General features: G+C 43.5%; 1 protein-coding gene across 1 annotated transcript in view; it reads right to left on the reverse strand.

Annotated features, from left to right (window-relative positions):
- Nucleotides 1-11,307, reverse strand: part of KIAA1324 (KIAA1324 ortholog) — a 63,406-nt gene that overhangs the window by 33,778 nt on the left and 18,321 nt on the right. The window contains exon 2 of the mRNA XM_011369137.2: nucleotides 677-797. Within this exon, the coding sequence (XP_011367439.1) occupies nucleotides 677-797 (121 nt within the window). The remainder of the gene's footprint in view (nucleotides 1-676; nucleotides 798-11,307) is intronic.

Below are 11,307 nucleotides of genomic sequence, written 5' to 3' on the forward strand. Positions count from 1 at the left end.
AATGCCCTCAATCTCCTTTCCAAGTCTTTAAGTATTTCTTGATTCTAGTCCCGGATTTTTGTTGTTATCTCCTTTGTATTTTTAAAAAGAACATTGCAGTGGAATGAGCTGCCAGTTGTAGAAAAGTTCTGACTACTAAGTCACAGAAGTGGGGACAGAAGCTGCAGGCAAGTCATTGCCTTGCTGATTGCACAGTCAGCTGCACAGTTGGGGAAGATTCTCTTCCCTGAAGTGATGCCCAGTGCATTTGAAAGGTCTGTCTCTACAGAAATTCATCTTCTCTGGCTTCCTTTTCAAGAAAGAAAGCAAATCGCAATCTTTCCTAATGACTGATTGTGGCTGGTGAGTGAAGACTGGAGAGAAATGCATAGGCAAAAAAAAAAAAAAAAAAAATGTATGCGAACTGAAAAGAAATATCTGAGTGGCACACAGCTGGAATTACTTATACTTTATATCCTGATGGGATTTAAATTTTAAAAAAAAAAAAAGCAAATTCAGATACTCAGTTTGCATCTATAAAAAAGATTTCAAAAGGGTTGGGGATGGGGACTGAGGAAATATCTGGTTCCTTAAGGCACCCGCGCTGTTAGGAAGGGCCTAGCTTGGATGGCAGGAGGCTTGGGGCAGAAACCAAAGCTGAGCGGCAGGGAGGCCCTGGAGCAGGATGGCTGCTTACAGCACTCGGTGCCCTTGACAGGGTCGGGGAGGCTGGTGCACAGGCCTGGGCTGTGCGGCACGGCGACCCTCCACCTGGAGCCTGTGCTGTCACACGCGGTGTATTCATAGTGGTACTCAGACTGCAGGGGAGAGAACAATGGGCAAAATGTGTATTAGCAGTGATCGAACAGTAACAGCTTCCCAACCGCCCCACTTAGTGCCCAGTACAATGGCTACTGATTCTCATCAACATAGTAATGGGCCCTGGTACCTCAGTGGGGAGCAAGGCATCACAGGACCTACAGTTATTTAGACCATTCTCCACCCAGCCATGGTCTAGTCCTGAGAAAACCTTTGCTATTTAATTAATTAATTAATTAATTAATTGAATTATTTATTTATTTATTTTGCATGACTCTCTTTGCTGTTGTATATAAATAATGCCCGCTAGGCCAAAGGAATATGTGAAGGTAACTAAAAAACAGGCTAGAATCAGAGTTTTTCTTATCCCAAACTGTAGCATTTATGAGCAAGGACTGGTCCATGAAAAATTTAGAAAGGATTATCACAGAAGCTATATTTCTTTTTCCTAGTGTTTTTCATGCTCCCTTCTGCCCAGAAAGACTATGAATTTTCACCTTGCATTTTATAAAAACATCATATTTAGCTCACGCAAGTGATGTGCTCTCATCATGTGAATCTATTCATGCCAATTTCTCTGTGCAGTGAGAAACTCACAGTTCAGTTGCTTTACCTGAACTAAGAATAAACTGAATAACAATAACAAAACAGCCGAATCAAGCATTAAATAGAATGACAACAAAAACAATAGAAAGCACTACTTGGGAAAAAGAAAACACAGTAGACATGCCAAATGCCCCTAAACGGTTCTTACTCTTTTAAATCTTGTAATAAACAATAGACCACAGAATTAATGTGGTTTTGGCTCTGACAAGTATTTTACAATTTGCACTAAAACTATATTTAAGTGCAGAACTACTTTATATTACTGTGTCCATAAGAAAAATAGATTTCATGTCCCTTTTTCAACCCATATGAAAGCATGACTGCATAACATGTATAAATGCAAGACAGACTAAAAATGAGACAGTTAATTTGAGAGACAGTTAATTAATGAGACAGAACCAAAAGGAAAAAGTGTCTCCTTTTAGAAGAGGTAGACATACTGCATTTCATCTACTCTAAGATGCCTATTTCTTTCACATTTTAACATCTATGAAATCAAGATGTTTGGCTTATAATTGACACAATGAGGAAGCATTGTGTCATATTTTAACTGATAGTGTCTTTGTGGCACACAAAAAAATGGTGTGTCTTAGAAGCAATGGCATCTCAGATTTGTGGAAATAAGATAAACATGTTTCTCGAGCTGTAGTTTCAGACACTTAGGCTGATAAGAGAACAATTTTAGAGCTCCATTTTTATTTTCCTTTATTATAAATATTTACCAAATATATATTGTATGCCCAGCACTTAGAGGTATTAGATGTTGTGTCGGGTGTAGTTCAGGACAGCAACACATAAACCCGGCATTTCATCTAGAAGGAGAAGATACAGAGGAGAAGGGGACAGTTTGGGGAGCTGTGAACCTAACTCGTGATGAGACTCTTCGGCTTCGCATTTAGATGTCAGTGTAGTTTGGGAAAGAAAGAATATCAGGATGGGAATTCATTGTGCCTTTGAGCTAACATCTCTCTAGATCTGTTTTTCCTCATAATTCTAGTCTTTTCCTTATCTCAGAGAACTCTGAAATTAAAAAATATGTATAAGCAAATTCAGATACCTAGTTTGCATCCATGAATAACATTTCAAAAGGATTGGGAATGGGAAGTAACTGAGGGAAAGATCTGATTCCTTAAGGCACCCTCACTGTCAAGAAGGGCCTAGTTTGCCCGCATTTAAGATTGTGACTTGGATATGTGTCACATCATTGTGCGTGAGGGAGGAATTGTGTGCTGAATATACTTGTGTGTCTTCTTTGTGAATCGGTATATTACACAGACTATGCACTTTCAAAGACAGATGACTGGGTAAACCAAGGTGCTGTCAAAGAATTGATTTGTTCACAGATTATAATTGAGGACTGCTGCCAGTTATGTATCTGATTTAACTGTCGAAGCTTATGTCTTGAATTGTGAGATCTCAAAGTAGCTTGAAACAGCTGCAGCAGAGCCAGCCATCTTGGACGGTATGAATATCCCCAAGTGATATGAAGTAAATTAGCACACGTTGAAAGGGAAATGTTCTAAGGCCTAGAACCACCATTTTCTCAGCAAACCTTCCACCCGAGTGAGTCCCAGGGGATTCCAAATGAAAAACCGTGAAAAGAAATAGACTTGGCCCATGTGTCTCCAAAAGGCCAAATGCAGTCAGAGTGAACTGAAATTATCGCTCGAACAGATTAGATATTTTAACACCAATTCTCAGGCCTCCGAAGTGAGCCTGGATGATGGCAGACAACCAACACTGTCTTATTTAATTTTTAGATTTGGCTGTTAAATTTGGTGCAGGGTGAGTTTGTATTTTATTCGATGTACAAGGGTGGAGGTTTCCTGGTGAGAAGGCTTGGGTTCTCGCTCAGTGATTTCCCATCCGTGTGACCTTGGAGGAGACATTTCACGCCACTGAGAGTGTTTTCTCATCTGTACAGTGACGGGAACATCTCCTCATTCGCTTGCCATATGGGGAGATTGAAGATCAGATGAGACGGTGTGTGGGAACTGTGGAAGCACTATGCAGATGACCAGCGTATTGTGTCCATAGGCAGAACATCGATCCTCTGTCTGGTTCACTCGATTCTCTATGTAATTTACGTAATGTGGTTTTTTACCCCTCATTCCTGCAGCAAAACCCTTTGGAGAATATTGTTTTCAGACTTGGAATTGATATATGTGTAGTTGCCCTATCTTACTATACGTGCAGATATGTTTTTAAAAATGAAATGAAGATCCTTCTATGCATGTAGTTTTGTGTTCTGACCTTTCTTCCCTGTTTTTGCATCTTAGGCCACAAGCGCTTTCCCATGTCTTTAATGGTTGTGCCATATTCTTTTAACCGTTCTGCTGTTGGACACTGGCTTTTGCCCAGGGTTTCCTTATTTTAAATGGCACTACAATTAAATATTCTGTGTCTCACTGGTTATTTATTTTGGATAGATTCCCAAAAGTGAAATAACTAGGGTAAAGGATATGAGTTTCTTAAGACTTTTGATCAAGAAGAGAGATTTCGAAGAGAAAACAAACATTTCTAACTCTTATTTTTCACTTTTTATTATGGTAAATTTCAAATACATATTAAAAATACAGAATATAATGACCCCTGCCATGTACCCATCACCACGCCATTCCTGCTCATTTACCTCCGTCTACTCTTCTCCTCTGGAAGTTGTTATTTATTGTGGTTTTTTTTTTTACATAAAATTTGTATACATTGAAATCCACACATATGAATTTGGTTGAATGGATACACTTGAATAAAACACTGACAGTGCTAAGAATCACTGCCCAGAGACTGTTGGGGAGAAGGAGACAACTCCTCTGCCATCTTCAGCCCACAGAGAGAATAGACAGAGCCAAGCAGGTGTCTCATGTCCTGAGTCTTAGAATCACAGAGCCATTGCTGTGTAAAGTCACAGCCACCCAAGGAAGCGGGGTGTCAACACAACTTGAGTTTGTCTTGGCTGGGACGGGGCCTGTGTCAAGAAACAGGTTCTTAAGTAAACCTAGATTTTGACTAAAGGCTTTGGGATCAAACCTGGATTTTGACTAGAGGCCTTGGGGTCTGGAAGAGGCTTTCTCCTGCTCATCCCCCAACTTCAGGCTCATCCCCTTCTCTCACCATCCCTGAAAAAGCAGATCCTTTGGGGAGAATATCAAGATGGGGGCAGGGTAGGCCAGACAAACCCCTGAGCTTGGTAAAGTAGGGTGGGTAGGTGTTTGTTGACTCAGTTGTAAACGCCTCTTTGCTTGGAAAGCACCTGTGATAGGAGCAGATCCAGTTTAACAGTTCAGACTGTCAGGAGAGACCAAGCCTTTGCTGGGAGGGAGGAATGAGCTAGTCAGCTTACTACAGGACATGGAAAACCACGGAGAAATGTCAGAACTTGAACATCAGGGCCCCAAATGAGACTTTCTTTTAGGCCCAGCCCTAGCTAGATGGCTTCCTGGACTCTCATTCTTTGTTGGTTTTGTTTTTGTTTTTACTTTGGAGTACCCTCAGTCAGTTTTGGATGGATGATCTGGCTGAGGCTTATGGCTTAGGGACCTGGCTTTGTCTCATTGTGAAGGTCGGGATGGAAGGCACAGGATCTTCCCTGTTGTTCTCTAGCCTGTCAGACTGGGGAGGGCAGCAGGGCTTCTCCCTCCCTCTCTCCTTCCTTGCCACCCTCTTAGGACTGCCAGCTCAGTAGGAGTGCCTCCGGGGCCCCAGCGCCTAGACATCCCAGCTCTAGAGCTCTAGTGCCTAAACTTACATCTGTCTGATCATCACTACTGCCTGGAGATCAAGTTGAAATTGCCTGGAGATCAAGTTAAAAATAGAGTCCTGGACTCTGGCTCCCAAGATTCCATTTCTCCTTTAGATCTTTTCCTCCTTCCTCCTTCTTGGAAACCTCACTCTGCTATGCCTCAAGACTTAAGTATTTATTCCATTTTGAAGCAAATCATATAAACCAATCTCCCACGACACAGGGGTCTTTAATCTACGGTCCTTGGACTTCTTCCACCATACAGCCAGGCAGAGGAGCCACAGTTTTCATTAGATCCTCCAAGGAGTCTATGATCCATATTCCTATGCACAGAAAAACATTAAACTCTGTCATAATGTATTAGTAATTTTAATATGGCTTAATATTGTACCAGACAAAAGCTGTTTACTTTTAACAGGGAGCTGAAATACTGTAAACCAGAAGTTTTCAAATTATGCTCCAGAGTCCAGGGGTTTAAAAGGCAGTCCCTTTGAAGGGGAGTGGGAATTCAGAATTCCACTTCTTTAATGGAGCAACGTTGTTTTTTTTTTACTCTCTTATACATGTTTATTCTTCTCAGTGAAGCTTCTGTTTGAACCAGAAGTTTCACGCAAAAAAAGTTTAACACTACGGTCTTAAGACCAAATTGCTGAAGGTGGAATTGCAGGCACTGAGGCACTCAGGGTCAAAGACGCCTTTTGGCCTTCGCCCCACTTAGTCGGTTCCTCTACCTATAAGCGATGCCCCCTTTTCCCATAGCAGGCACCAGACCCAGCAGCAGCCAAAGCAAACAGACCCCAAGCAGTCTGGCTCCTGCTGGCTGTCCTCGATCTGTGGGCTGTTGCCTAGCAACACGGTGCTGGGAGCCCTAGGGCTCCCAGTCTGAAGGAGTATGGGGAGCCTGCCCTTTCATTGCCCCTCCTTTCAGCATTTTCTATTCTACTCTGGGTTTTCAACTTCCATTTTGATAAAAAAAAAAAAAAAAAAAAAAACCCGCAAGGACCATACTTGGTCACCCTAGCAGGGCCTGCCCTGGTTATTTGGCTGTGGACACATCTCACAAAGCAGATACTGGGTCTCCACAACCCAGCAGGGGCACTTTGTGTCACTGTGCTCTGTGCCAAGCGGGACCCTGACCCTAATGTCCAGCCTGTCTGTAACTTGAGCTGCCTGTGCATTTGAGGCACAGCCCTGGCCTGGGGGCTGCTGGGAGACACTGACAGGCTAATGAGGGAGCTGGGACTGGGGCGATGACAGCCACCATTAGTGACCACATGACAGCACCAATGCACTGGGCTGTGAGCTGAGCACTTCGCAGGCATCTTCCCCTTTAGCTCCCACAAACCCCCCTGATATTGTCCCTACTGCCATGACCTCACTGTTTACAATTGTAATCCTCTCCCCTCATCTCACTCATCCTGAAATCCTGAATGATTTCTTGTTCTCCATAGCGCTTCCCACTTTCGAGCATATTTTATAACTTAGTTATTCATTATGTGTATTGTCTATTTCTGTCCATCCCAGATCAGGCATAAGATCTATAAGAACAGGGATCTTTGTTTTTACTCACGGATATAGTCCTAGTGCCTAGAACATCACCTGACGTATAGCAGCTGTCAATCAATATTTGTTGAATGACTGGATGGTGGGACAAGGGCATGACTCTAGAGCAGCTCTGGACCAGTGCAAAGCGCTCTGCATTACAGCCAAAAGATCTCGACTCTCATCTCTTCCTGATACCTCCAAACTGCATGATAGTGGACCCGTTACTAAATATCCCCATGTCTGGGTTCCCTTGCTCATAAAATGAGGATGATAATACTCGGCTAAGAAGATTAAATAGACGCACCCCCACCCTCTCCCCCCAAAAAAACAAACAACAAAAAAAACCCAACAACTGAGTCACATTAGCTTCTCAAGACAATTAGGAGATTATGTTCAGGAAAGCTCTTTGTAAAATGGTTAAAAAAAAAAAGCAGCCAGCTCCTGCTATGACTCTGCCTGGAGAGGGCTCGCTGAGGGGGCGCCCAGGCCCTCTTCTCCTCTCTCTGGCAGTAGTAGGGCTGGGACATTTTTGGCCTAACAGCAATGATGACAGCAGCAGCGAGACCTTCCCGGTTTCCCCTGCTGTTAGCTGCGTGCCCCCACTCGCTCTCTCCTCTGATGCGTCGTCTCATGCATATGAAACAACATCTGTCTTTTTCCACTCTTCCTCCCCTAGCAAATCCCCCAAAGCTAATCTCTCCAAGAGAAAGGCTGGTCGCAGCCTTATGACACTTGGTAACTGTGGCCACTCTGTCAGGGGCTGAGGGCTTTTCGGTATTGCTTGTAAATATCCCTAGGATTGAAATGGTTTTGTCACCAGGAAACGAAATGTCCCTTCACAAATTTCAGTCTCTTTTTGATAGGCGAGAGTTTGGTACACACATCTGTCTATAAGGCAGGGCTTTATGAGATTATATTTCAAAGACATGCTTTTCTCAGGTTTTCAATGAGATCAAAATGTCCCATTAAATTTTTCCACCTGAGCTTTTAATCATACATGAAAGAAACAGGCCAACTAGGTCCACGACTATGCAAAACTCTCCAAGGGATAGCTCAGTGTTTGGATACGTTAGCTGTTTGTAATGGAGAACTTGAATTTGGAGGATGGACTCCCAGGCTTTGCTCCCTCCTCTCCTCCAAACCCCTCTGCAGGCCACAGGCAGAGTGACCCATCTGAGCTGCAGAACAGTGCGTTGCTGCCCACCGATGCCCGCAGGGTGAGCACCACACTCCCTGCAGGGTTTACGAGGGCCTTTGCTCCCTGGTGCCTGCTTCATCCTCCAGCCGTCTCTCTCTATCTTCCAATCCCGTGTCCCCCCATAACACTTTGAGATGTTGCCCGCTTTACCTCAAAGTAATCCAGCTAAAAATGGTCACTAAGTGTGTGGCGAAGGGTTACAGATTTGATCGAGGCAGTCCTGGCATGGACAGGGACCGCAGCTGTAGAGATTGTGTCCTGCATAATCCCAGGGTGTGCTAGTCACACAAAAGTATATGCGAGGTACTGTCCTGCAAGGTACATACCATAAATAAGAATGCTGTAAATATATGCAGGAACAATATCAGGTAGAAAGTGACAGATGAGAAATAATATGCTTTAAGAATTTTTGAAAAGAGTGATTTATTTAATGCCTCCTAGTTTGTTTTTTTTTTAACCTCCAGTCCATATCTATAATCTCCTGGTTTATAATGTCCGGCTTAAAATTCAACTCCTCCAATCCCAATCTCAGTAATTAAAATTAATTTAAAGGAACCTCTCATAACCTGTGTGTTATATCTTGATTTTGTGTCCAGCCCATTGTTCCCTCAGCATTCTCCTGCCTCTGGTTTTGTTCTCCCAGACAGAGAAGCCTATGGTCAGGGCTGCTGTCATACCTTCTCTGTATCCTCAGTAAATACAGGATGCCCCAGGGGTGCAAACCAACTTCAGTGTAAGTCTGAAGGCAGCAGGGCTGCTTCCTAGCGGGAGAACTACGTGGCAGACGGCAGAGGACAGAAGTGGGAGGAACCCTTTTTATTCTGTACCCCCTTGTACTTTTCGAATTGATTATCGTGTAGATGAATTACTTGTCAAACAATTTATTTAATGAGGTATGTTTTTTAAAGTTAATGCCTCCCTTGGAGAGAAGCTTTTTAAAGCAGGATTCTTGGAGCCGGGGTTGTGGGAAGTGCCAGGCAGGGGAAGCCTGCAGCAGCGTTTTGCCAGCCTGGGCAGGAGCTGACATTGCCATTGTATTTCTCAGGTGACTCTGACCTATGGAAAATGTTCTTTAGAGGAAAAATTAGGAAATCAGGAAGTCTGAGCCGGCTGGTGGAGGGAGCGGGTCAGAAGCAGTTTCTCTTACTGTGTTTGAAGTTCTATCTGTGCTTCACAGAAGGATCTGATCAGCTGTGGGCACTGGATGGGTACCTCTTGTCCTGTAAAATGACAACTGTTCTGGTGACTGGTATAGTTGTGGACGTCTGTGTTGTTTGTAAAAGTTCTGAATAAAAGTCCCAGGCTATTCTCTGGGACAGTGTCACCCTAGACCATTGCCAGGTGTCACCAACTGAAATTTTGGCCCAGCCTTCTGCCATCATGGGAAACTAGAGATGGGTGAGTGGAGGACCAACTCTCGGAGACCAGGCCCCTCTGGTCGGCCTGATCCTAAGGCAGTCATAAGCCTGCCTCTTGCTTAAACAGGCTGAGCTGCAGCATGGGACCGAGACCTGGCAGCGTGTGTGAAGCGTGCCTGGCAGGTAGTTTTAGAAAAGATTCCCAGCAGTTGACCAAGTTTCTGCACCAGAAGAAGTCCAATCACTGTCCCGTAAAGCTGGAACCTCGTCACTCAGGGCCTCAGTTAATTTGACCTTTGTTGTAGAAATAGCTAAGAAATCAAAAAAGTCTGTACACTTGTGAGGGAGGAAAGAATGCAGATCTTTCCTGGGTACCCTTTATACTTTTTGAATTGCTTACCATGTGGCTGTATTATCTGTTCACTCGTCCCCTCCCAGGGCGGCACGGTTCACAACTGATCCTCTAAGTAAAAAGGGTAGGCAGAGAACATTGCGCCCGCTCCTCCCTGCCTGCAGAGTGCCCTGCCCAGTGCTCTCCACCCCTCATGGCCCACCAGTCTCAGCTGATACACTCTTTCCTGGTCCTTCCAGAAACAGTCCCTGCTCTTTCTAGAAGGTGAGGGCTCTGCTCTCCATACCGCTCATGAGGTGATGATCGCAAAGTGCCTCACTCCGTTGTTACCTCTGATGGGAAAGTCGCTGACAGGTACGTCGGTGCGACAGCCCTTAAATGTCTGACTGTGCTTTGCCAGCAACAGACATTCCCTAGTTATTTCGGAGGATTTCATGTTGTTTCAGAATTGGATGGAGGTCTTCTAATCCACACTCTGACCTGGTACAGATGTCCTGATGGACCTGACAGGTGGTTACAGCTGTTGCTTAGCTGAGAGAGTAGAGAGATCTAGAGGCAGAGGAGTTTACTCTTTTCAGAGTATTTAATAATAATTACCTATACTTAAAAATTTTTAGATTACAAGCATTTTTGTAGAAGAATTCAAATAGTAAAGAGATGTATGGGCTAAAAAGAGCAGTTCTCCTTCACCGTTAATCAGTGCACCCTGTGAATGATGTGACCTCATACTTGACAGTACTTCACAGTAGCAGTCTGCTAGGGCCGTAACAAGGCACCACAAACTAAGTGGCTTAACCAACAGAAATTTACCGTCTCATAGTTCTGGAGGCTGGAAGTCTGAAATCAAGGTGTTGACAGGGTTGATTCCTTCTGAAGCTGTGAGGGAACTCTGTTCTACATCTCTCTCCTAGATTCTGATGACAGCTAGCAGTCCTTGGGGTTCCTTGGTTTGTGGTAGGATAACTCCAGTATTCACATGGCATTTTCTGTGTATGCGTGTGTGTGTGTGTGTGTATGTGCGCGTCTGTGTCTCTGACCAAATTCTCCCCTTTTATAAGGACACTAGTCATAGTGGATTAGGACCCACCCAAATGACCCCGTCTTAATTTGACTACATCTGCAAAGGCCCTATTTCTAAATATGGTCATGTTCTGAGGTTCTAGGGCACATAGGGGGCACTCTAAGGTACAAATGAATTTTTGGAGGACACAGTTCAACTCATAACATTGTCCATACCTCAAATTTCCATCTAGACAAACAAAATCATAGCTCTTGGTTCCATGCCATAAGATTTGAGAATGGCCTTTGGACCAAAAAATTAAATAAATAAATAAATAGATAGATAGATAGATCAATATTGGACCAAAAAATTAAATAAATAGATAGATAGATAGATAGATAGATAGATAGATGGATAGATAAATAAAAGCAGAATCATGTTACCAACTGAAAGGGAAATGAAATTAATATTTATTAGGTATCTCTCATGGTACTTGAACTTTGCCAATTTTATCTCTTTAGTCTTTACGACCACCAAAAATTCCTTGACATCAAAGTCTGTCTTATCCACTGCAATGTCCCTACTGCCTAGTGTAGAACCTGATACTGTAAGTAATACAACAAATATTTCTTGAATCAACAAACTCTGTGGAGTAGATATTATCTTCTCCATTTTAAGGATGAAGAAACCAGTTCAGAGATGCTCAGGCAC

The sequence above is a fragment of the Pteropus vampyrus genome, unplaced genomic scaffold, assembly GCF_000151845.1.
Source record: "Pteropus vampyrus isolate Shadow unplaced genomic scaffold, Pvam_2.0 Scaffold6, whole genome shotgun sequence".
Taxonomy (NCBI): domain Eukaryota; kingdom Metazoa; phylum Chordata; class Mammalia; order Chiroptera; family Pteropodidae; genus Pteropus; species Pteropus vampyrus.